General features: G+C 38.2%; 1 protein-coding gene across 1 annotated transcript; it reads right to left on the reverse strand.

Moving 5' to 3' along the window:
• Window positions 1-7059: 7059 nt before the first annotated feature.
• Window positions 7060-25908, reverse strand: SFXN3 (sideroflexin 3). Its single transcript, XM_070945164.1, has 11 exons — window positions 25900-25908; window positions 21500-21664; window positions 20635-20805; window positions 18654-18752; window positions 16781-16856; window positions 12745-12830; window positions 11636-11763; window positions 11041-11090; window positions 9096-9145; window positions 8328-8375; window positions 7060-7448 (listed from the first exon to the last, which is right to left on the reverse strand). Exons 2-11 carry the CDS (start codon window positions 21661-21663, stop codon window positions 7352-7354), a joined length of 969 nt encoding a protein of 322 aa, XP_070801265.1. The 5' UTR covers window position 21664; window positions 25900-25908; the 3' UTR covers window positions 7060-7351.
• Between the last annotated feature and the right edge of the window lie 749 nt (window positions 25909-26657).

Consider the following 26657-nt stretch of genomic DNA (forward strand, 5'->3'; position numbering starts at 1 on the left):
CTGGTTTTTAATTTGGGTATTTGGGGATTTTTAATTTGGTTTTAATACTATTAATTTTTACTTATTGTCGGGTTTTTCTATTGTTGTGAGCCGCCCCGAGTCCTACGGGAGAAGGGCGGCATATAAATCTGACAAAATAAATCTGACAAAATAAATAAATAAATAAATAAATGAGTTGACATTGACAAACCATATTGGGTCATCTTTAATTCTCAGCCTGTTTTTGAGTAATGGTTTACTCTTTTCATTCTGCATCTCTGCAATGATATATTATTAAATAAGTGAAAAATTTCCCCTCTTCAAATTTTCTATTCTACCTTTATGTAACCATTTAAATCAAGAAAAGGGCTGCTATTTAAAATCTTTCCAGGAAAAAGGGATGTCTTTGCCCCATTTCTTAGTGGAATTATTGTAATAGCAGCAAAGGAAATCCACTATATATGCCCAGGAAATCCACTATATATGCCCACTATATCTGATATGTCCTAGGATTCTGTTCCCACATTATTTATTGCCAGGGCTGACTAAGATTGAGCCTGGCATTTGAAATGGATGCCAACACTGAATCCCAGGGAGCTCTGGCAGTAATTAAGTCTGTCTATATGTAACATTCATAGCTACTGTTTCCTTGCCTGGAAATTATGCCAGTGTGGTCAGCACAACATAACTTATCAGTGTTAAAGTTTAGTTCTCTCTCTATGTATAATTATATATCATTTTATAAAAGTTGTTTTAAAAGGGAAGATAAAAACTAGTACAAACTGAAAAATAAAGAGAAACTAAAAGTGCAAGAAAGAAAAAAGTGAAATAGAAAAGAAACAAGGTACAAAGAAGTAGCTTCTGATTTTCTTTACAGCAACTATAAGTACAATTATAAATTTATCTCTTACTTTACGGTTACAACATAACTCTCTTATTTCTATAATTTATCCTGTTTAACCAAAACCATAAATCATAAAATCATTTTTTTTTTCTGTTTTAGGCTTGTAAAGAGTTTCCAGTCAGTAATAAACATAGATATTGTCTTTTCTCTAATCAAACAAGTAAATTTGGCCATCTCAGCAAGTTCCATCATCTTCACCAAGCATTCCTCCATTGTGGGTATTGCTAAATCTTTCCATCTTTGTGCATAGAATAATTTTGTTGCAGCTGTCATATACAAAACAAAGTTAATGCCTTTTTTTCAAACTATCTGTCCATCAATCTGCAAAAAAAATTCCTCTCTGGTCTCAATTGTACATTAATTTAGAATTTTAACAATCTAATACATGCCATCTGCTCTGACATTGTTGAAAAGATTGCTCTCTTTCACTTAATAATATATAATGTTTTACATTTTTCTAGTTACTTTAAAGCTAGAATGATTGCTATCGTCAGGAATTCTGTTTAAAAAGAGAAATGCAAATAGATATTTACAGTTCTCTTTTTTCGGCTAAGCATGTCCAATTTTTTTTTTTTAGGTTGTGGGTTTGACTCCCTTCGTTATTGTACTCAAGCCAAGTGGAGTTGCAAGTTAGGCAGAAAATAACATTGGGAACCTCATAAACCAGATACTGTCAGGGTTCCAATAACACCCCCAACGAAAGAAGACTCCAAGCAAAAGATGGCTTCCAGGCCTAACAGATGCCTTGAGAATCTCCAGAAGAGGCATATCTAGATGCACATTTCATTAAGCCATGTTATGACTTGTTTGGGGCCAGTTTACTGGAATATCAATCAATTTCATTATGTTTTATAAGCTAACATGCATAGTTTAGTGTAATGTTTGAACCCCATAGTGATTTGTTAACAAATCATGGTTTAAGATGATTAATGAAGTAACAAAAGTAGCTCCTAAAACCCACATCTCTTTTTAAGTCATGTGGCTTAAAAATAATGTACAATATTGAATGGAGGCTTGTTCAACTTCAGAATGAAACAAGCAACCTGAACAAGCAATTTCATTTATTCCTGAGACAATGGAAAGGGGTGATTTCACACACTGTAAATATTTTATCAGATAATCTCATATGAGTAGCAATGCATTGTGCAGTAATATTGTTATACTGGATATGAAACAAAGCTTTACATATGATTGCCAATTGTTATTAAATGCACTACATATAGCTTTACTTGTAATGCTTTTTTTCTGCTTTGTAATTGAGAGGCATTAGATTCCTGTTTAAAAAGCATATAAACTGATTGGGAGTTTGCTTGTTTTCTGAATTCATTCAGGTTAGTCATTGACCTTTAGTACAATGCTGTGGGAGGGTCAAAGCTGAGCATCAAACAGCATGAGACCATCTCTAAAAATATGCCTATTACAAGGGACACTTGTAATAGGCACAACACAAAGGGCAGCTTTGAAAAGAGGCATGCATTCCTTTAATCACAGGTGTCTCCATACTGAAAGCGAGAGAAAGTAAATGGGTGATGGAGAAGGCAAGGCTTCTAATAGAGATGGGCTGATTTTTGACTGTCACAGAGAAGTGGGCAAAAGAAAAGAAAAGGGAGAACAAGTGGGAGCTACATGGACAGAGAAGGCAGAAAAATTAGGAGGCAAGTGGCCAATGCAGAGAGACAAAGAAATAGTCAAACATAGAGATTCTTGGATTCTCATCTGTGGATCATTAGTTCTTCTTAAACATCTAAGTACTCTTACAAAAACCAGAGTTGTACAATTTCCAATTATACTCTAGTTCAGTTTTAACAGTTTATCAACAGGCTGGTTAAGGCTAGTTATTATACAAATCAAGAGTTTGTGATTTTAATACAATATACTTAACAGCAACAAAGGAAGAGAAAGGAACTTCTTTCAAGATTTTTTTAAAACAGTGTTTTCTTTGACGAGGATGCCATCAGCAATGATCTTCAAGGGAGTTATTGAGTATTTTCAGTAATTATTAATGAATAAATTCTGCCATAATACAGAATTTAGACATTTTCTTATGTTGAAATTGATTTTCCCCTCTCTAATCTTTAAAATCTGAGTTATGTGTACATTTTGGCATGGCCAACAAATACCTAATTCACTCAACACCTAGGATCTAGTAGTATAGAGAAATTAATGGAATCTCATACAGGAGAGAATTTAGAAAAGGGAATAGATGGAAACATTCAAGAATTACAGAGGTAAGAAATATTGTTATTTTCACGTATTTCTTTAAGCCTTAAGGTAACCAGTCAGATTTTCATTTGAAACCCTTTTTCTCCATCCACGGTACATATAACATTCCTCTTCACCATCTACCTGAATATCTTTTCATAGCTTTCATGTAGGGTGGAATAGAACCCTTTCCTACACATCAGTGGAAATAACCTACCCTACATTCTTCCAACAAATATATCTGCACATTCAACAACATCCTTTAGGAAGGGAGGGAGGGAGGGAGGGAGGGAGGGAAGGAAGGAAGGAAGGAAGGAAGGAAGGAAGGAAGGAAGGAAGGAAGGAAGGAAGGAAGGAAAGCTCCTTTCATTCAACTATATTGGAAACTTATTGTATTCTCTTTTAATACTGTTCTTTCAAGCATAATAAAACAGATAATAAAAATGTAATTCATTTTTTCCAGATATTCCATCTCACAGCAGCTTGGCAACCTATTAAAAATTTGTCTTCATTTTTTTTGGCAAGAGCCTTGTACCTTTTCATCTTTAATTTATGAGTGCAGCATTATAAGTGACATGTCTTATTGCACCAGACTCCTACATTATTTATCAGCCATTGATTGATAGCTCATGCCCACAACCCTCCATGCAATATGCTCATCTAGAGTTGGTGGGAGGATGGAATAGGACAGGAAGCTTAAATGGCCAGCAGCTGGGGATATGCACAAGCAGGAAGCATCTGCTCCTCTTCCCCAGCTTAGGGCTCAGTTCTTTCCTCAGACATGGCATGTCAATTTATGGGATGGCTGTGTCATAGGTGGGAGGTTTTTTGTAGATCTTAAGGGCTCACTAGAAATTTCAAGTCCCCAGTTCAGTGGCAAGAATTGCTTTTTTTTGATATAATGAAAATTCAATCAGATTTGATGGCCAGGTTTGTTGGGGATGATGGAGAATGTCGCCTTACACATCTGGAAGATACACAATTAGAAAAGACTGCTGATCTCTTACATTGTGGGTTGGCTAAATACATCTTGGGGAGGATGAAACAGCCTTTAGATTAATCCTGAAGAGACACATGATTTAAACCAGGAAAGGAGAAGACATAGAGGGATTTTGTTCAACGGCTTTCCTTAACAAAGTAAACAGAACTTATAGTTCATTAAATAGAAACAGGAACCATATGTACATGTGTCCTATCAATCTAAGACAGCAACAGTGTCATATTCAAGAGACAGAAATTATATTCTTTATTTGGAAACAATTGCCTTAGTTAAAGCTGCACAAGAGGCATGATGATACGGAATACATATGGATTGCTGCACCTAAATAATTTTTAAGTTTGATAAAATAAAATCCCACCACAATCTAGCATATAAAGAGAAAATGCACTGATATAAAAATTCAAAAAGGTATTGTAATATTATAAGATTACATTCCAGAGAACGTAGACAAAAGGTTTCATTAAGAGTAAACATAATAAAGAGCACATAGCAACCTCTGACTGAACTTCTGAGCCTCCAACTTCAATGACATTTATAAGGAACCAAAGGTAGGCAATTTTACTCCTATTAAGTGATTTGCTATAGAGATGAAAAGAACAGAAAACTGGATTAAGCACTGACCTTCAACACCTTTTGGAAAGGCAGTTCTGGCATCAGTTTCAGTGAAGCTGCTTATGCATTGTGGTGCCTAAATTAAATTCTTTGGCCCTTCTGCTAAAGGGCAAAAAGAACTTTTCATTAAAACGGCAAATGATATTTGATACCAGATTCATACAGTATACCATCAAAGGACTGTCCACTATTATCACCTTTGAGTGTTTTCTCTAGAAATACTTCTGTAAAGAGAATTCTGAAGTTTCAGCCATCCATTTTACATAGATTTTTCAAAATATTTAAGAGGTGCTATGTGACATCTTCACAAAGTTTCTTCTAGGATGTGGATATGCTGATTTAGTGCATTTGATCAGGTGTGCAAATTGACTGATCCTTGCATTGATCTGTTACGTCTACATGGCAGACAGAAGGAGGTGCCGTAATTGGCTATGGAAATGCTTGCATTCAGCCATTCATACAAATGTTCTGCGCAGGCATGATTAAAGCCATAATTCCAGGATCACTGACTCAGTTCAAGCACATATGTCTGCATTCTATGAATCATAGTTATACATTCCATTACGCACCAAAGACTGTCATTTATGTTCTTAAAGCAATTCAAACAAATATTCCCTATGAGTAAGAAGAGTTGTGCTCTAAACTGAGCATTATGAAGATGAGTGAAGAAAAAATAAATAGTGTCATTCTTATTTTGGGAAATATTACCACAATGTACAGGTAGTCCTCAACTTACAACAATTCATTTAGTGACCATTCAAAGTTACATTTGCACTAAAAATGTGACTTAATACTGTTTTTCAACTTATGACCATTGCAGCATCCCCATGGTTACGTGATCAAAATTCAGACGCTTGGCAACTAACTCACATTTATGATGGTTGCAGTGTCCTGGGGTCGTATGATCATCTTTTGCAGCCTTCTGACAAGTAAAGTTAATGAAAAAGCCAGATTCACTTAACAACCATATTACTAACTTAACAACTGCAGTGGTTCACTTAACAAATGTGGCAAGAAAGGTTGTAAAATGGGGCAAAATTCACTTAACAAATGTCTCAGCAACAAAAATTTGGGGTTCAATTGTGATTGTAAGTCGAGGATTACCTGTATTATACCTTAAGCCTAGGATACAGATGTCATAGTATACGCCTAACCAAATGAAGTAGAAAACACAGCATGAAACATGATGAGCCGAAAGAATCAACCTTCAGCTTGAATGTCATCTGTGTTTATTGTCCTTTGAGCTTTTTCTTGGCTAATGTATTATTCTAATATATAGTTATAATTGTTATTGTAATTGTGAATATAGTTATTGAAAATACTATCATAAGCAAAAGATAAGCAATAATCCCTCTTCAAAAACAATCTAGCAAATGTCTGCATCAGAGTTTTCTATATGGCTTTGTGATATCTACAGATTCAAAATATTAAATAGAAGCCCATGTTCAGACCTACAGAGTCAGTCCTCGTTTAGCAACTGCACTGACAGTAACTTTATGATTTACTGAAAAAAATACTGTACTTTATAATTAATCTTCACATTTATGACTTTCAGGTCTGAAAGGCAAAGGAATGCTGAAGCTGAAGTCACTTAGTGACTGTTTCATGAAATGACTGGTTTGCTAAACAAGGACAACCTGTAGAACTCTAACAGAGAATCCCCTCCATCTTGCAATAATGCTTTCACTATGATCAAATAGCATGTTAATATGAAACCCCAGTATTTTCTCATACTCAGAATTCACTAATAATGATAATCTACCTCAGAGGTCTTCAAACTTGGCAGCTTTAAGACTTGTGGACTTCAGCTTCCAGAATTCTCCAGCCAGCTATGTTGGCTGGAGAATTCTAAGAGTTGAAGTCCACAAGTCTTAAAACTGCCAAGTTTGGGGACCCCTGATCTACCTCATGGGGTTTTTAACAGTAGGGCTGCATATATTGCCATCTTTGCAACGGAATGCTTCATTGGTTGCAAGAAACACTAAAATAGCAAGAGGATGCAGAGATGATTATTTATGCAGTCATTTTTATTGTAAGATGGTTTGGAGCAAAGCCTTTTTACAATCCCAGGATTATAGGCAGCTCACAAACATGTGCAAGTCCTTCATGAAACCATGATGTTTTTATTAGGTGCTGAATAAGAAAGACTTCAGTTGAAGCGAAGTGCAAATTGCTCTTCCACTGAACTTGGTTTCTGTAGGATTTAAAGTACACAGTGGAGCTCCTCTCCTGAGAAGGATCTCAGTTTCATGATTCTTAAATATTACTTCACAGGGATTACATGTGTAGACACAAACATTCTTTCTTTTACACACAACATCTACACATTACAGCAGAATTATGCATAATAGAAGAACTGGATTTTGCTTAAAAAACTGTCATCAGTTTTGGTGCTGACATCAAGCTGAGTCAAGACTGGAATGATTCTGTTTGGATCAGAGCAAAAGTACACTGCCAGTTTATAATCTGTTCCTGAATGCAGGAAGGGTATATCGCACACATAGGACTGCCAAGATTTGACAGCCAACAAGAAAGCAGCATGTAAAAGGGATTATATTATTACAAAATGTAACTTTCTCCTTTGGAGTGCTGGTTCATGGGTTCCTCATTGACTTCTTTCAGATGCATACCAGCTTAGTATGTGGCATCGTTTCTTAAAGTCCCTTATTAAAATAGACAACCTCAATATCAGAATTCTTCTCTCTGATCAAATTCTGGACTTCTGGTTCCAGGCGATTCATCCGCATTGAACTGCAAAAGGAAATATTACACTGTTTATTTGAAAGTACACCTGCTATGGATGTGGCACCAATAACTTAAGAGAATTATGGTTACTGAAGCATGTTTTAGAAAATTAGGGTTCTACAGACTTTGACAGACTTTATTTATTATGCCTTCTGGAGGTGTTGGATTACAGGTTCTATAATCTCCAATCAACATAGCCCTGTCAAAGGCATTAAGCTGGGAAAGCTGGTTGAACCATATATTCAACTTTGTGGCCTTTGGAAAGAAATAATTCTTTCTGTAAGAAAGGGTAAGAGGGCAAGTGAAATCAAAGTGTTCTACATTAGTCATCTGACTGCATTATTTCAAATATCATTCAATATCCATTTATTTAGTTCATAAACCAGATGGTCTGACCACAATGCAAGAAACAAAATAGGCAGGTTAAATATAAAACTGTATGACCACCCCACAGAAATGTGAAATTTGATATTTAGTATTGAATTGTCCATCAGAAGGCATAAGTGTCTTGTTTTTAAAAAAGCCCTTAAAGAAGATAACTGAACGTATGTATATTGGCTTGAAAGTATGAAATGTCAAAAACCAAAGGCTGCCCTGAGGAGAAAATGTGCTTTTTGCCTTCAACCTTCTCTAATTAACAGTGTTGTCTAATTGTCCCTCACTGCTTAGCAGATCCTTCCAGCCTAAGATATCAAGGAATGAATCTCGGATCTTCTCAATGCAAAGTTCTATTGCTGAGCTTTATAACCCAGTTCTCAAATTCTTTGGCACAATCTTTGGGGAAATACTCCAGAACACATTTTCCTGAGAAATATTGAGTAAACAAATATTATACCTAACTGAAAGCAACAGTAACATGCAAAAATATGTAAGGGTATTTCTTACCTCTTCTGTGGGAAGAATGCACAGCAAAGAGGTGTGGCAAACACCAAACTACAGAAAGAAAGACAAGAATGGAAGAAGTACTTTTGGTTGCCATTTTGTCATTGTGTGCTTGACTCATGAGAAAAATAGCTATCATGTTCACCAGCTACTTGAGTATCATCAACCATAATTGTCTACCATATGTAATGGATATACATAAATCAATTTTCCAACATCTGATTAGAATGCTGAAGGGAAACAATACACATAACACAATCTTATATTGTAGTTCTCTTGCTTCCCAATCAATGTTTCCCTCTCATATCCAGTGCCTTTTCAGGCTCCAACCAACAACACTGTAACAATCTTCTAATTAGATTTTTAAGAGGACGGGCTGAATGTTAATCCTTGTTCAGTTTCCCTAATCAGTGCTGATTTGGTCTACAATTCCAAGGTCCAGTTACAATAGACAGCAGTGCAGGATAATGCAAATTGTTGTCCAGAATATGGATGGCACCACATTTTGGGAAGACTCCAGGTTCATCATCTAGTGGTGCTAGAGGATTGCACAAAGCTTTTGGACTGATGGTACAAGTTAGATAAATAACCAAGACCACCAAACAAAGATCATAATCTCCCCAAATGTTCACAAACATATGGGAACTCCCCTGCTAAATATTGGTGCAAGTCCTCATTAGTCAACAAGTCAAGTCACATTGTCCAGTATAGAAAATACAAAAGTCTTGGATCTCTGTTCCTGGACAATTCTAGGAGAAAGATATCACTTACGTCAGGCCCACAAGTCCAATCTGCAGAGGAGCATTCATCCAGGGGTATCGCTGATGGAAATAGAAAAGGAATTCTTTATACACAATATTCATATTGTTTTCCAAAGCAAAAATTCTTATTTATTTATAGTTTATAGAAGTGAAATGCTTTATGGAGCAATCATAGCTATACATGAGAGGATGACGAACCCTTTTTGAGCCTGATGCACAGAATATATAAGCAGAGGCAAAATGTTGTGTTGCCTTAATAACACAGTGCCTCAATTCAACAGATGTGTTGAAGTGCAGCAAGTGTATCTTCTGCCTTTGCCACAGCCATCCTTCTGGAATATCTTCAGTGTTACAAACATGTCATTCTTGGAAGTCAATATGCACTTCAGCAAAGCTCTCAACACTTGGTTTTTGAATAGGGTTAATCTACTGCTACAAATATTTCTATTTTTGTTGAAACCCAGAAACTGATTTAACATATTGAAAACCTGGATAATTTCCTTAGGTAGAAAAAGAGGGTGGGGGCAAAATCAGCAAAACTGCAGACCATCACAATACAAGTCCCACTTCTTTTGAGCATGTGTACAATGGTGATGCACATAGAAAGCCACATAAGGGGCTTGGATTACAATGTTTGTCTGCCATTGTGCTGATTTTGATACATATGAACATTCCCATGGAAGCTGCTGTCCTCAACAATAAAATGTCTGGAATGGGAAAATGAATAACACAAACCTTAGAAGGACATCGAAGAGAAGCTGACAACACACTATATTAAGATAGCAATGGTACTCAAACAGTGGTGGGTTGCTCCCAGTTCGGTCTGGTTCTATAGAACTGGTAGTAAAACCTGTGGGAGGCTCCACCCACCTGCCCCGACATCATCATGGGTGATCTGCGCATGCACAGAAGCACGCACGCTCCCGTTGTGAACCAGTAATAAAGGTAAGTGGAACCCACCCCTGTACTCAAAGTGTTGCCTGAGGACCCCTAGAGTCTCCCATGACCCTCTTAGGAGTCCACAAAATCAAAATTATTTTTCTATCAATGTTAAAAACTAATACAATAATAAAATCCCATCAACAATCATGAGAAGTAGTGGCTGTTTCGCATATGGCAATTTTAATTTTTAATATGGTAAACAATATAACATACAAGTATACAAGCAAAAGCTCTTTTGGAGTCTTCCACAATTTTCAAAAATGGGAAGAGATTCTGAGAGGAAAAAAAAGTTTAATAAACACTAGAATATAAAAATCAGAAATATGAGGAAAAGTGCTACTATATATGGTTCCCAAAATTAATATCAGAGGACTAAAATGGGAGCAGAACTTTAGCAATCTTGCTAAATGTTAATCTCATGATGGCTTTTAATGCTAGAAGCTAAACATGAGATAGGACAGTTTCTTTTTATGTTAATCTTATATTTGCCATTTGCAAGAAAAGAAAAATCCGTTTCCTTTCAGGTTCCTGGGACTTTAACTTCTAGCCAGCATTAGTCACCAGTTCCAATTGACACATCTGGAGAGGACCAAATTGGAGAAAGCTGGTTTAATTAAACTGTATATAATTTTCATGATCTTGATCCATCCCATCAACCCTGATTCCAGCATGACAACTGATGCATCTGAAAAGAAAAGTAAATTTCTTTTCTCTGTCTTGTAGCTGCCATTTGCATAGGGTTGGGGTTAGGCAAAAGTTAGGATTAAACTTCCCTACTATCCTGTTTCCCCCAAAATAAGATATCCCCTGATAATAAGCCCAATCGGGCTTTTGAGCGCATGGCAATAAGGCCAAGCGCTTATTTCAGGGTTCAAAAAAATAGAAGACAGGATCTTATTTTCGGGGAAACACGGTTAGAAGGGAACCTGACCAAAAAAAGGGAACCACATCCTTCTAGGCATAAAGTTATGGAGGAACATGAATTTGATCAAGAACCAAAAAAAAATCCATACCTTCATAAATGCTCTTTTCTCTAGGGCATTCATGATCACAGGAGGGATGGCTGTGGGGAAGAAGTGAAAGAAGAGTCAGACACCATAAAAATAATCTAGATGTCTCTTCAAGGAAGGGACAGAGAAAACCTGCAAATACTGGATTTGTTGGGATACTTTTTCACTAGGAACCTTTTGCCCACCTTTAAGGTGCATTCCTCTTGGGATCTTTTGGACTACAATCCCATTAGTTTCAGCAATATAGTTAATAACTGAAGGTGATACATTCCAAGCACCAGTTATATATACTGAGATTTATGCTACAATAAATACTTCTCATATCTCTAGTTCTCCCAAATGCCTCAACTGGGAAGGACTGACATGTTTTCTCAGTAACATAATTCGTGATATTCTTCTCAACAAAAGCAAGTTCCACTGAATTAAGAAGTTTCAATAGCTAAATAAACATCTATTATATATTATATTATTGTGTCTTTCAAGCTCTATCTTCAGGGGTTATTTTAATTTTGCTTTGAAATTTGTCATTAAAAAAAAGATGGACAAAGAGGGAATATTCACTGACATTCAAATATTTGTCAAGGTAGCAACAACATACCCATTGCTGGTGCAGCCATGCCAATGCGTGAAATCACCACTTGCACAATAGCTTGCTGGGCTGCCTTCTTCGATTCACCCAGCCGATTTCCATGTTCATCCATAATGGGGATACCAAATTTTAGCTCCCTATAAAAATGGTTAAGAAGGAAGCATAAACTCTCTATTCTTCATTCTGTCTTTTCTCTGCATTTCATTATGTTGTTTTTTTCCTCATCTGTTGTACAATACTGATGGTTATGGCAATACTATTCAATATTCTCCTCTATAGGTAAAGGTAAAGGTTCCCCTCGCACATAAGTGCTAGTCGTTTCCAACTCTATTCTCCTCTATATAGGACCCCATATTATCAACAAAAGCTTTTGAGGACTACGATAGAAGCCGGTCATTACAGCATTTGCTCCCACCCAATAGGCATTTGCATATTCCCAAAATTAAATCTATCCTTTATCTATCTAAATCTCTTGACCATATATATGCCCTCACCAGGATCCACCTGCAGTACTTTCACAGCTTATCAATGGCCCATAGGCTGTATATTGTAAACCTCTTGCCTATGAAATACAGGAAGTACTTGGTTGATTTTTTTAGATGCCCAGATGATTTTATTTTTGCAGGAAACAGCTGAGGAGAACTAACTAGTATAAACCTTAGCTGTCCCAGTGCTAATTTCCAGTGGGATCCCAATGAAGGTAGATTAAATTTTTGTTCGTTACTGCATCTGTATTTGCAAAGGAATAAATGGGAAGGGAAGAAAGTTGTGTGAAGGAAAGAGTTGAATGAAGGAACAGACTATTTCTATTTCAGCATCCTATTCCTAGTTCAGAAAACTGACTCAGCTTACAATCAATATTAGCATACAAACCTTACATAACTATCAATCAAATCTTTATCATGGTCATGAACCTTACATGTTATCTTGAAAATGTATTACAGGAGTTTGAATATATTATTACAGCTATACATACTCCATGCTTTTTAGTGTTATAAGATAAGATAGCCAATGTTAGAGGTGTTCAGAATATGCAACCTATAAGGAATTATCAGGAGTTGAACTTCCTGTAGCAGTTCTCTCATTACATTTCTATCCAACAAGCCATGCCATCTTACCTTTGTCTTGTTAATGGAATATTAATGCAGTTTGCAGCTGCCACAGCTGCAAAAGGCACATAGCGTCCAATGATTGAGGGCAAATGCTATCAAAAAGGGAGGGTTGAAATGAGAGAAGAAAGAGACTTGTGATATAGATTAAATTAATAACATGATGAACAGAATTATATTTTACAACAGGGTCACTGATGCAGTCAGGAACTGTCATCAATTCCTTTGAGAATTCACCATACAGGTATAATGAAATTTCAGAACTTTGTTTTTCTACTATATCAGATCCAGTGTATACTATTTTGTTCATGCATTTGGTTATGCAAAGCAACTCCCTGGCTTACTAGGCAAATTTTTCAGATAGGCCTCCAACTAATGAGAGAGCTCAGGCTTAAAATATACTAACAAAACAACCTCAACAGCTAGCTCTCTGCTCTTCTTTTGTTCTGTTTTGTTTTTCTTTTTGGGCTACTGTAAGAATTTGAGTCTCTTATCAGCTTGAGATATAATCTAAAACGATATTACAATGCACTTTGGAAATTTCTTGACCTTTATATACTGATGAAACACTTTTTGTATGTTTGCATTATTTCTTATTCCAGTATTTTCTTCTTGCAACTTTAATATCATTTTCTTTTTCTTTTGTCGTTTATATGCCAACCATTTCCTCCATTTATTTTCACTTTGCATAATTCATTTTTATTTTCATCTCTCTCACTATTAACATAGATAATTGCCTCTGTAGAAGATTCATTTGGTGGATAATAGTTTATTTATTTATTTATTTATTTATATGCCACCTTTCTCCAGAGACTCAGGGCGGCTTACAAAGTGTTAAGCAATAGCCTTCATACTTTTGTATATTTTATACACAGTCAGCTTATTGCCCCCACAACCGGGTCCTCATTTTACCTACCTTAGAAAGGATGGAAGGCTGATTCAACCTTGAGCCTGGTGAGAATTGAACTCGCAGTAATTGCAGGCAGCTGGAAGCTAAATACTACCTTTTAACAGTAGCATTAGTCTGCTGCGCCACTCAGGCTCTTATAGTTATTGTCCTTAGGGATTTTTGAACATTATCTTTCCTTTTTTATCTCATTCAAAATCATTTGTATTTTCTCTTGCCTTTTCTTTTTACATTCACTACCATGTTTCCCTGAAAATATGACCCACTCTGAAAAGAAGCCCTATCATGTTTTTGAATGCATGCGCTAAAATGAAGCCCTAACTCCAAAATTAGCCCTAATTAAGACCCCGCCCACCCCAGAGTGCAGGGGGTGGGGAAAGGCACACAGGTAAAAATTAAGCTAGGGTGGGGATGGGGGGTGGAGCTGCCCTACTTACTAGGCCTCGCACACCCCAGCACCTGCCTCACCTTGCAGGCCCACTTCTCCTGTGGCCACTTGCCGCCGCTCGCACGCATCACCCACAGCCACCATTTCACCATCAGAGCCAATAAACAAGGTCCGGTTTGATGTGTGCATTGCCCCCCACCCACCCGGTCTCCGTTTTGCTGTCAGTCTTCCAGACAGCTCTCTGCAGCTGAGAAACGGCTTTGGATTGATGCACGCGGCATCCCCTGGCTTCTATTTCACCTTCAGATGCCTATCGGAAAGCCCTCTGTAGCCAATAAAAGAGCTCTGGATTGATCCAGAGCTCTTTTATTGGCTACAGATGCCTTCCGGAAAGCCCTCTGTAAGGGAGATGCGTCTGTCAATCTGGACCTCGTTTCTTGGCTGCAGAGGGCTTTCCGGAAGGCTCTGACAGCAAAATGGAGGCTGAGGACAACGCATGCAACCAGTGGAAGCGGACGCAGAAGTCAGCCGGCAGTGGGCTCCTGCTGGGCGGTGCTGCAAGCGCCGTGGTGCCAAGGTGAGTCAATAATTAGACCCACACAAAAAGAAGCCCTAGCCATTTTGGGGGGGGGGGGGTCAAAAGAAAATAAGACCCGGTCATATTTTCAGGAAAACACGGTATGATGTTGTATAAAATATCCTCTTACTTGTATTATGTTCTTACTGCTGTGCCTTTATTAAGATTATTTTCCACTTTATGAACATTAATGGCCAAAGTTTTAGCGATCCAAATAATATCTATTCTTGAAAAAGATCTATGTCTTTCAGAAAAATAAGTACGTTTCCCCAAAAATAAGACCCTGTCTTATATTTTTTTGAACCCTGAAATAAGCGCTTGGCCTTATTGCCATGTGCTTAAAAGCCCAATTGGGCTTATTATCAGGGAATGTCTTATTTTGGGGGAAACAGGGTATAAGAGGAGGTAGAAACATTAATGGGAAAATTATTGTTTTTTATATGCTAACAGGTTTTAAAAATCAGTTGAAGATGACGATGCTAACAAAAATATGAAAGTAGAAAAATCAAATAGAACTGATGCAGAAAAAGTAAAAACAAAAAAAGTAAAATATTTGGGTATTATTATGATGAATATGAATTACATATTATTCCAAATAATTATGTTAAGAGATGAAATTAAATTAAAATATAAAAAGAAAATATTAAGATGGGAGAAATTGATAAAAATGGGTGTGTTGCCTAGAATTATATTTTAATTTCAGACAACAGCTGTTTTGATAACTAATATGCCATTCAAGCAATGGCAAAACAATTCATTTAAATTGGTATGGCAAGGGAAAAAACTATGAGTTAAATATAAAGCATTCCAAGAATATATTTTTGTTGAAATTGGAAACAGATAGAACGGGTTAAAGAATGTATGATAAAGTATGTTAAGAATGTTGGTTTTAATAAACAGATGGATCAATGGAAAATAGGTGGCTGAAAAGGTTGAAATTTGCTTTATGTTGTGATCTTAAAAAGTCGATTTTTATAAAATGATACATTGTTGGTACATGATGCAAAACAAATTATTTAAATTGTATGAAGACATTTTATATGTATGTTGGGACTGTGAACAACATGAAGAGATATTTTATCATGCTTGATGGAATGTAAAAAAGCTAAGAAACGGATTGAAATGCATACATTGATACAGAGGATTTTAAACATTAATATTATATTGAAAACAGAACTTTTCCTTTTAGGATTGATTGACAAAACAGTTAGAAAAAAGACATTGGAGATCATTTTAATATATGATTACAGCAGTGAGGTTATTGTATGCAAAATATGGAAAAATTTGTCATTACCCACCATTGAGGAATGATTGATGAAATTGAGAGAATTTGGTAAGAAAAAAATATTAGGACGTATAAGTTGCCGCAGGTTGACTGTCACTGCTTTTCAATATATCTAAGCAGCTTTGTAAAATGTAAGCTAGTACAGCCTTGGCAAGCTCCCTTTTTACAACTCTCCATGGAACATCTGATTGCAACATTGGCAAACTTCTTGAAGGGGAAAATACTATCCTTCCAGAGGAACAGCTTCAGGAAACTTTAAACTGGGTCAGATATGAGTTGGGGTAAACTGAAAAAAATATTATGAAGAAATGGCAGAAAAAAAGCCGTTGCTGAGATGTTTGTGGTCAACTGCAAATGAAGAAACGCCCTACAGTTGACTAAAATGCAGAATTGAACCGAAAGGAAGTTTTGTTTCCTGAAACCTTTGAAAAGAACTGGAAAGAATTACTGGAAAAGTCATTCTTTAAGAATCTGGCAAAGGAAAGCAGATGCGTATTTCTATCTAATTTCTTAGGGATTTGGGGTGTTATCCTTTTGGATAAAAAAGATATGCAAGCACAAGAATTATTATATTAGGAACTTCTTAATATTTGTATGTACAAATAGTAATACATTGAATCTACTATACTAGGATAGTAAGAGTGAAATTATCAGTCTGGGTTATTAATATGAAATAAAGAAGTCTCCATGAAATCCACAGGAATAGATTATACCAATATCAAAATGTTCATGATAAACATGAATTCTCCCTGCTCCTGAAAGAGGCAGATCATGTCATAACCAAGGAAGGAGATAAAATCATTTCTGTAAGCGAAGTCAGATTGCTACTTCTTATTTCAGAGATGAGGAATTCTGTCTTCAGGATGGCTTGATCATTGGGTCTCTTACCTTGGTGAGAGATTTGAGTCCTAATGCCGCCACCACAGCTCCAGTAGTAGCACTGACATAAGCGGTCCCCAACTGTCTGCAAAACAAGTAGACAACTTGGTGACACCAAGAAACTCTCATCCCTCCTGTCTAACCTTAACTTTAACCCCAGTCCCATCCCAGAAATATGGCAGGGTAGATAGCAATTTTGCATATTTATTTATTTTTATTTTTTTTAAAACAAAACTTTATTAAACATATAAAAAGTAAAATGTTATACCATGTATATACAAAATACATATATTAATACAGATGAGAATACATTTAAAAAAGTGACTTTGGTCTCACGTCCATTATCTTATTAACGGTGCATATTTGTTAGTTATTATTATCATACAGAATTTTACATTTACTCTCATTTCTACGAGTTATCCAATTATACCACCTATTCCATGCTATATAAACTTTTGAGTCTACCTTATCCTTCATTTCAAATGTTAGTTTGTCCATTTCCACACAATTATATTTTTTGCATATTTAAAGCAGCCTCTGGTTATCATAAGGCACATACGCCTCTGATCAGAAATACCAGTAGGCAAAATCAAAGTTTTTGAATTGTATTTGGCGCTAATAGAAAATTAACAACCATGATGGTACCCTACATCTTTTTTTCATCAGGTTGTTTTTTCCATTTTTGAGGGCTTTAAGAGAAAAATGAATGACAAGTTTCTCAAAATCTTATCAAAATACAAAAATGCCAGACAAAAAATGCCAGTCCTGCCAATCAGTGGTCTCTGAGAACATAAAAATGAACCATGGCCTGCTAGGCCAAAAGAGGCTTGCCTCCCTTTATCAAATGGAACCATTCCTGTCACTAATTTGAGAGCTCCACTGGTTGCCAGTTGGCTTCCCGACACAATTCAAGCTGCAGGCTGTCACCTTTTAAAGCACTATATGGCCCAGGGACCCCTGGGACCACTTTCCTAATAATACCTGCCATGCAATAAGTTCTGATAAAGTAGGGTCCCTCTCAGTGGTGAAATCCAAATTTTTTACTACCGGTTCTGTGGGCGTGGCTGGGTGGGTGTGGTATGGCTTGGTAGGTGTGGCTTGGTGGGCGTGGCAGGGGAAGGATACTGCAAAATCCCCATTTCTTCCCCACTCCTGGGGGAAGGATATTGCAAAATCTCCATTCCCACCCCACTCTGGGGCCGGTTCTCCAAACTACTCAAAATTTCCACTACCGGTTTTCCAGAACCTGTCAGAACCTGCTGGATTTCACCCCTGGTCCCTCTGAATCCCCAGATTTAGGGAGCATTACTCTCAGGATCATGGAAAAGACTGTCTTCAATTTCTGTCCCCTTCTGTAAAATAAAGAGTTCCCCAGAAATCCAAATAGCTCTTATTAAGTTTTAGAAAGACATTAAATCTTGTTAACTCCAGCAGTCTTTGTAACCTTGTTACAATTTTCTTCTAGCACTGGATATATTTTCTCTCTCTTTTTGGCAATTGATATTCCTGGTACTTACGTATGCTGATACATTTTATTTTATTTTATTATGTTATTCTCATGGTCTTAATCTGATTCATTATGTTGGGCATGTGTGCTGCTCATAATCAGCAACAGTTGGAGCAATCTATAAGCTCAGTAAACAAAAAGCGAGTAAGCGAAGTTAGTGGAAGTAATATCTTCAGGAGTACAAATCACATCTGGAATTAGAGAACAGCAGTCTCCTGTTTTGCTATCCAGGTAAGCATTGAATCGTGAAAATGGTACTTCCTAGAAACAGCCACAGCCTGTTGCTGGTTTAGGGCCAGGCAACTCAAGACTATTGAATATAATTCTTGGTAGGGAAGTTGATCTTAATTTCCAGTTATTTTACTGCTTTCTTACTTGACAGTGATGGGTGCGTCTCCACTCCGGTTAGTATAATTGACAATGGCATTGAATGATTGGTTCACCCATTGCCAGAAAACCATGGCAGGGGCCGTCCTGCAGGAAAAGAGACAGTCAGGACTGCCAAAAGCTACAAGAAGCCAAGACAGAAAGCTATCAGAGAAACCAAAATGCCAAGTTAACCTTCAGTATCCTAGGAAAACTCTGCTTGTTTATCTCAGTGTAATACCCATTTATGCATACACTTCAAGAGGCCTGGCTGTGGTTTCACTTATTAACAAGTAAGTTGCAAACATTCTTAACACATGTCCTTGCAAAAGTTTACATTTCTAAATGGCCTTATCTATCTGTCTACACACGTACACAAACATTAACATAAGCATTTGGCAGTCACATTCTTACAGATACTCCAATAGTTTTATGTACATGGTTTTCACTGAAGCCACTCAACACTCTCCAGAACATGTGCTTGCATGCATGTATCCCTTTGCTAATTACATGCAATAGTTTTAATATTAAAATGCAGTTGCATTTTATGTTATTTCAAATGTTGTATGTTACTTTTATGCATAAAGTATCAAATCTATATCTATCTTGCTCACAGTTTTGCATAAAATATTATCACAGAAAACAAAATGACAATGGTATACTTTAACAGTTTACAGAATAAACTAGAGCTAAGGATAAAGATACATATATACATATAAAGTGTGTCATGCAGTTAAAACAAGGGTGTGGAGGCTTCAGATCTTAGGATCTGCCTTACTTAGAATTCCAAGATCTACTAATCAGAGCTAGACAAAAAATAAGCACTTAGAATTAAACAGTTGTAATATCAGGAATTTGTTCTGCATATCAGCAATGATGGAGAAAGATGTTTTGGCTTGCATTTTCATGCAAACCTATTTACACCACACTTTTCAAATCAAAATCAAAATGCCTTTCTTCTTTGGAACCCTTTAAAGAAGATTCACATCTTATATGCTGCTGGTACCTATGCTGAAGAGCATACATATACTATCACACGCAAGTTTTTAAAAAGTCCATATAAAAAGTACAAATCTTTGAAAAATCTATGCTAAAATCCCTATAGTCAGTTCAAGCTTTCATTTTAAACCAATTTATTATTTATTTATTTATTTATTTATTTATTTATTTATTAGTCCAATTTATATGCCACCCTATTATAGCAATAGCCTGCATACTTTTTTGTATATACCTGCTTATTTGGGCTTTCGGCCCCCCCTAAGCGATGTTGTTCTATACAAAGTTGGCTTATTGCCCCCACAATCCGGGTCCTCAATTTACCTACCTCGAAAGGATGGAAGGCTGAGTCAACCTTGAGCCTGGTGAGATTCAAACTTGCACTAATTGCAGGCAACTGGCAGCTAAATGCTAGCACTTAACAGCACTTTAGTCCGCTGCACCACCAAGGCTCTTTCAATGGGAAACTGAACCAACCTGAAGTTGTTCGACATGGCCTTTCCTGCTTTTTACACACTTCCAGCATTGAGGACCCTATTCTCCATTCCCTTCTAGAAATTGAAAGTCAAATGCCCAGGTAGGGCGATGAATCCTAAGCATATATCCTGCAGGAGAGCAGCATCTTTTTCATTTAAGTCAGACATATGTGGCAGGGAGCTATTAAGGTTATGCCCCCCCCACCACTTTCTTGCCTTAAGTCATCTTGTCTGATACAATGCTGAAATTTAAGATGGAGAGATATCTATACTGTCTTCCCTCCCATGAATAATAGCATCTTGAGCAATCTATGGAACATAAATTTATAGCATATAGTCAAGTCTAAATACTCCCTTAACCCCAGGGATTGCTATTTTTTCATAAAGTAAAATAAAAGCTACTCTCTCATTCACTCATCACATACATCTTTGGTCCTTGGTTATAGATTTCTCACTTCATACCTCTCTATATACTATTCCCACACAAGGTGCCAGAACTTTAGTAGGTACACACGTGCCTGTAGAAGGTGAGCATGCATCCCGTGATGGTCATGTTCATAGGCACCTGGGCAGACATACGTCCAACCAGGATCATCTTCTCACCAGTGTCTGGATGGAAGGCAGAGTCATAGATGTATTTTGCCCGCCATAATTGATCCTCAGTCAAGCCTGGTTGTACTTTACCCATTCTGGAAAGGTCCACAAAAATGAAAGAAAAATGAAGATAGCACATAATGTGGTGGTTTTTGGAATAAATATTAATGGTAGAAGGAAGTGGAGATAGCTATAGGAACAGAGGAGCTATATTCCTAATTCCCAGAAACACTTAAAGGAAAAAGAATTTCAGAAAAGAAGAGCGAATTAGGGTTCTTTTCTGCTCTCTTCACACAGTTTCACTCTGACCTACAGTTCAATATACCCTAAGGTTGTGTTAGGATATATTTCTTTTTATGTTCCAAATCCTAATAATAAACTACATATAAAGAAGTGCAATGGTCTTGAGCTAACTAAAAGTCCCACCACCAAACTACCACCAAAAGAGTTCAATCAATCAAACAAACAAAAAAACGCCTTCCTTAGAACCTCAATAAGGGTCACTTTCCCAGCCAGCTTCACCTGTATAAATTTTCTTCCCACTGCTTTCACTGAATGTACCCTATTTATCATAGATACCATACTGAATGTTGCAAACAATGGATAATGCTCAGAAGAATAATGGAAGACAAGAGAGAGAGAGAAGAAGGCTCTATTATCCCAGCATTTAGAAGTGAGGAGTGGAAAAGGAGGATCACAGTTCTGTCAGATGTTTTAAACAACTTGGACCAAGTCATTAGGATTCCCTGCTGTCATTATAACTGTTTCCCATCAACTCTCCAAAAGAACCTGTAATTCTGTATCACTCTTCGGGCATCTTCTAGGGCCTTGCTTGAAAGCAGAAGGTTGCGCGGATCTGTCACTGTGAAGAAATGCTTTGCTCTTCCCATGAAGGTGCTCTGATCCCATCGTGGCTCATTTATGTTGATGAGCAAAGACAGTTCTGCAGACATTCTGGGCAAGAAGACAAAGAAAGAAAGCAAAATAACCATATCACTGCACAATAGATATAGACACACAAGAGACTGACATATCCTCATTGGCACATCTCCATTCAATTTACTTCCATTCTATCTTGTTCCCAACTAAATTTTGGAGTTCAAGGGATTTGAAGATTCTCAAGAAAGATACAAAATATGCTGACTGTTTCTGCTTTGCTCTTGAGACACATTCCATTCTGGAAGAAATCGGCCCAAGTATCACAGTATTCTCTGGCTTGGTTCACACCCCAGGCTAAATCAAATTGTTATTTGTGGGGTTTTGGCTCAGCCACTGTAGTTTGTAAACAATGTTTTTTGTCAGCCTATTGTCTATGGAGTTCTTCAATCATCCAGGTCATCAAGGTTGTCCCAAAAGTGCTTTTCAAAAGGCAACTGGGCTTTCTTGGGATTTTTTTCCTTGAAAAAATTTCACTTCTCATCCAAGAAACTTCTTCAGTTCTTACTGAAGAAGTTTCTTGGATGAGAAGTGAAACATTCTCAAAGTGGTGGGGGGACCCTTTCATAGTGACTTCACTTTCTACTCCTGCAAGGTACATATCGAAGTATTGCTGGACCACAGCAATATATCTCATCAATTGATGAAGAATATTTATGTTAATTATTTCATAGCCTTCGAAGGGAAACTAAAATAATGCTTTAATAGAGGTTATTTTTTATTTTAAATTACTGAGGACAATAAGCTTGCATCAGCAGTAGAGAAGGACTCCCTCCTATCATGATCACTGCACTTTCTAAGGAAACCTTGGTTGCTCTTTAAATCTCATTTTCCATATCCAATTTAATTCCTAGGCAATAAGAAAATCAACAATGATTCCATTTCCAAAGAAAAAGGTCAATCGCTGATATTCAAAGTTCTTTCTAAATGGAATAATCCTTTTGAACAAAAATCTGATTAGACATGGTGACAGAAAAAAAGAAAGGCTAGTGGAATGCACTGTTAGAACTAATACTCTGAGCAAATGCAAGGATCCAGAGTGAAACTAATAATATTTCATGGATTTCTGTTCTCAGTTGTGAACAAAAAGGGTATCAACAACGAAATAAGAAATAGGCTGTAGTTGGGATAAGATATGACATTGGCTAAGTAAATTATCCCTCCTTTCTCAATAATGAATATTTTCTCCATGGTTTTCACACACAAGAGATCATTTCTATGACTGTTGTTGAGACTAAAGAAATTAAGGGAGAGAGAGAGAGAGAGAGAGAGAGAGAGAGAGAGAGAGAGAGAGAGAGAGAGAGAGAGAGAGAGAGAGAGAGAGAGAGAGAGAGAGAGAGAGAGAGAGAGAGAGAGTCAGGAAGAAATATTCAAGTGCATGATTTTTAGCCTAATTTTTTAATTAAAAAATCTGAATTATAAGAGCCTTGTGTTTAAACTGTAGGGCACTGTTCAGAACCAAAAATAAGCTCCTGGGTTTTGCTATAACTTACTTCTCTAGTCTTATTAGCAGGAATTTACCTTTATCTTCCATCTTCCTAAATAACATTTTAATTAAAATTGTCTGAGGATAGAGTAGGCAGCACTAGTCTTCAACTATTCCACGCCTACCTGTAGGTTAATGGATATTAATACTGTATGAGAATAGCGTACCAGATTGGTGTCATGATTAAGGATTTGGGCTGGAAACCAGGAGACAGTGCGTTCTAGTCTCACCTTAGGCATGAAGCCAGATGGGTGACTTTGGACGAGTCATACTTTTTTAGCCCTAGGAAGCAGGCAATGGCAAACCACTTCTGAAATCTTTCCAAGAAACCTGCAGAAACTAGTCCTGGCAATCGCCAGGTGTCAACAATGACTTGAAGGCCCTTCCCTACTTGAAGGCATGTGAAAGTGATAGCTGTTGGAAAAGTGTTTGGCTAGATGAGGATCAATAAACAGAATGATTCTTAAGGAGATGAAATAGCTCACAAGTTCAGGAATATTTCTGGAGGAACATGCACTCCTTTGGAAGGAGCAAGTGACCATCTATGGAATTGTCTGGATTTGTCTGTCACCCAGGCCCAAGTGGTTTCAGTGACCCACAGTTTATTTGACCAGCTGCAACTGACTCAATGACTACGATGCCTTTGGTGAAGGGGTGAGCTAAACTGAGTAGATCATTTCTGGCCTGTCACAGTATTGCAATGTGCATGGAACTGCCCTTGAAGGTGGCTTGGAACTCACAGCTAGAAACAGGGGTGTCTACAGATTTTATCAGAATGATGAAACAACATTACCATATTGTACTTCAAGTCCCCCAACTTTGAGATGTGTATGAGATGCCACAACATACATAAAAAAGCAGTGGGATTTGTGTTGCAACCCCAAGATACTATGTTAATTTCTCAGACCCCTTTTGTAACCTCTCCTCCATGCAGACACTTGCTGGCTAGAGATAATAAAACACTGATCCTGAGGGAACTATCACTGGCTGCTATAAACATCTGCCATGAACTTTAAAATGTTGTAATGTTCTTTAAGGGAGCATCTCTGCCAGCATGCACCTACTCAAACATTAATATCTGTGGATGATTGCTGCTCACTGCCTCAGAAGAATATTCTGGGAATATTCAGAAGAGTACCTTGTCTATTGTGTCCTTTCAGTTTTGGAGGCCAGACTGGGCCAACGCTTGCTTCTTGATGCCAAATGAAGAGCTGGCTTTTCAGTCTCATGGGTTTACAATGAGGCAAAGGGGACATTGTGAATTAGACATATTCTTTGCTTCAGTTAGTCTTCACACAAGGGATGAATCCTGTAACTATTGCTGTTTTAATCTTTAGCAGGGATCCCAATTCTTCATTTATTTTACTGTTTTATAATTTTGTATTGTAACTTGAACACACCTGAAATCCTTAATTTGTCTTTTTTCCCTTTCTTTTCTTTTTGTTAGCTTGTTTTTTCTTTGTATTTTGTATTTAACGTTGTAAATAAAATAAGTGATGAAAAGAACATACCAGAAATCCTAAAATACCAAGCAACCAATAAACATTTAATAAATAAACATGTGAACCTATAATATGTATGCTTTGAAGAATTTACAGGAATATCATATGATCTGTGGCTGCATGAGGGGCAGATGATATCCAGCTAAAGCCTATTTCAATGTCATGCACAGCAATTTTCATCATTTTAATTGTTTTATTAATATACATTGGCTGTATATGACATTGTAACAAGCACTGAAATTTGAGCACTGAGCACAAATCAGTCCTTATAGAAGAATCAGAGAAAACTACTTAGACATTACCTTTAAACTGTTAAAACCCAGTGGGTTGACCAAATGGAGGGAGCAATTCCAAAGGAGGATTTTTTTTTCATAAGAGCACCTCTCCTTTCCCCCCACAATTTATTGCAAGCATACAGAAAATCTGAATTCTATCAGAGAATTTCATATTCCAATTCAAACCCACCTTGCAAATTAGCTTTTTTTTAAAAAAATCATTGCCTCCTACATACGTACATAATCAATCCTTTCAATCAAACAAACAGGTATAGCCCTACCACCCAGCTTGCTTGATCCTCATGGAACAGCAAAGTCATCCCTTGAGGTATCAACTTGAGATATTGGAATTCAAGTCCCATTATGGCTAGCCACAGAACCCACAGCCATGCTGGACAGGGAAGTTGGGTAAGAGAAAGCGGGCGTGATGGGTACAGTCTCGGACGAGCGTAGGGCCATGCAAGCTGAAATCCCACTAAACTTTGACGGTCACAAAGCAAAATTAAGCCAATCAACTAAACCTTTCCGTTTCGCCTAACTCAGAGCGTCGGTGCGAGTACAAAATGGGGACGCAGCCAGCACAGAAGAGCAGAAATCCCTGTGCCGTTGTGGGGGGCGAAGGAAAGAGCCTCTGCCAGGATCAGACCTCCTGCCGACGTACACGGGGCTAATCTGGGATGGATGGATGGATGTATTACGCCCCATCCCGGATTAGCCCGCGAAGAGCGCTCCTTCTCCACTCCCACGGGGACCGGTGGGCGCAGGCGGCCGATCTCCACCCAAAGCCCTGACTCAGAGGAAAGGATGGAAAATATCCGAAGAGGGAAAGCGAAACAGACGGTGGACAGCGCCCGCCAAGCTGTGTGCGAAAGGAGGAAGGGGCCGGACCCGCAAAGACGCCCGTTTAAGAAAAGCCAGGAGGGCAGAGACGACAAGCAAACGATGGGCTCTAAGGGAGGAGGCGCGCGACCTTTACGAGGACCCACTCACTTGCGTTCCCACGAGCGGCGGCTGCAACGCGATCGCCCAGGAGCGGCACTGAAACTACGGAGCGCTCCCCTCCCAAGACCAGCCCCTCCCTGCGGGCTTTCCTGGCTCCGAGCGCAGCGGAGAGAGCCAATGGTCGCCGCGGAAGCCCATCGAAGGGGCCGGGCCGAGACAAGCACGTTACTTTGAGCTACGGGGCGAGGATTAAGAGCGGGGGGCGGGAGGGGCTGCTGCCTGGAAGGGCGGAGGGGAGGGAAGCGGGAGGCCTCTCCCTGGCACGGCTCGGCAGAAATCGGATTAGGACGGGCTGGAGTGGAGAATGGGCGGGCCTGCAACCAGACTGCACCGCTTGTGGCTTTTATCCGGAGGGAAGGAGGAGGGGGGCGTCGCCTGCTTTTACGCTCCTCCATCCTCTCTGCCTTCCTGAGACCAGCCGCGGAAGGCACCGGCCAAGCCTTGGGGAAGGGGGGGGCTTTCTTTCGCTGCAACCCCTTCGAAACGATTCGCACCCTGCAGGCGAAAGCTGTAGATTGCAAGATCTACAGTGTGGGTGCCAGGATCCAGCCTGGCGGAGACTTGATTATCAGTAGCTGGTTCATTGTCTGGAAAGGACCTTCTGAGGATGTGCAGAGTGCCTCCTTCTAGTACTAACCGTTACTGCTGGAAGTGTCTTAACACAAGAGCGACTAGATCAGTTCTAGGAAAGCTATTGACCGTGTCAGATACAAAACGCCCCCCCCCCCACCAAATTCCTCGGGCAG

Source organism: Pituophis catenifer, unplaced genomic scaffold (genome assembly GCF_029215685.1).
Source record: "Pituophis catenifer annectens isolate HBS135680 unplaced genomic scaffold, rPitCat1.0.hap2 SCAF_6, whole genome shotgun sequence".
NCBI classification, from domain to species: domain Eukaryota; kingdom Metazoa; phylum Chordata; class Lepidosauria; order Squamata; family Colubridae; genus Pituophis; species Pituophis catenifer.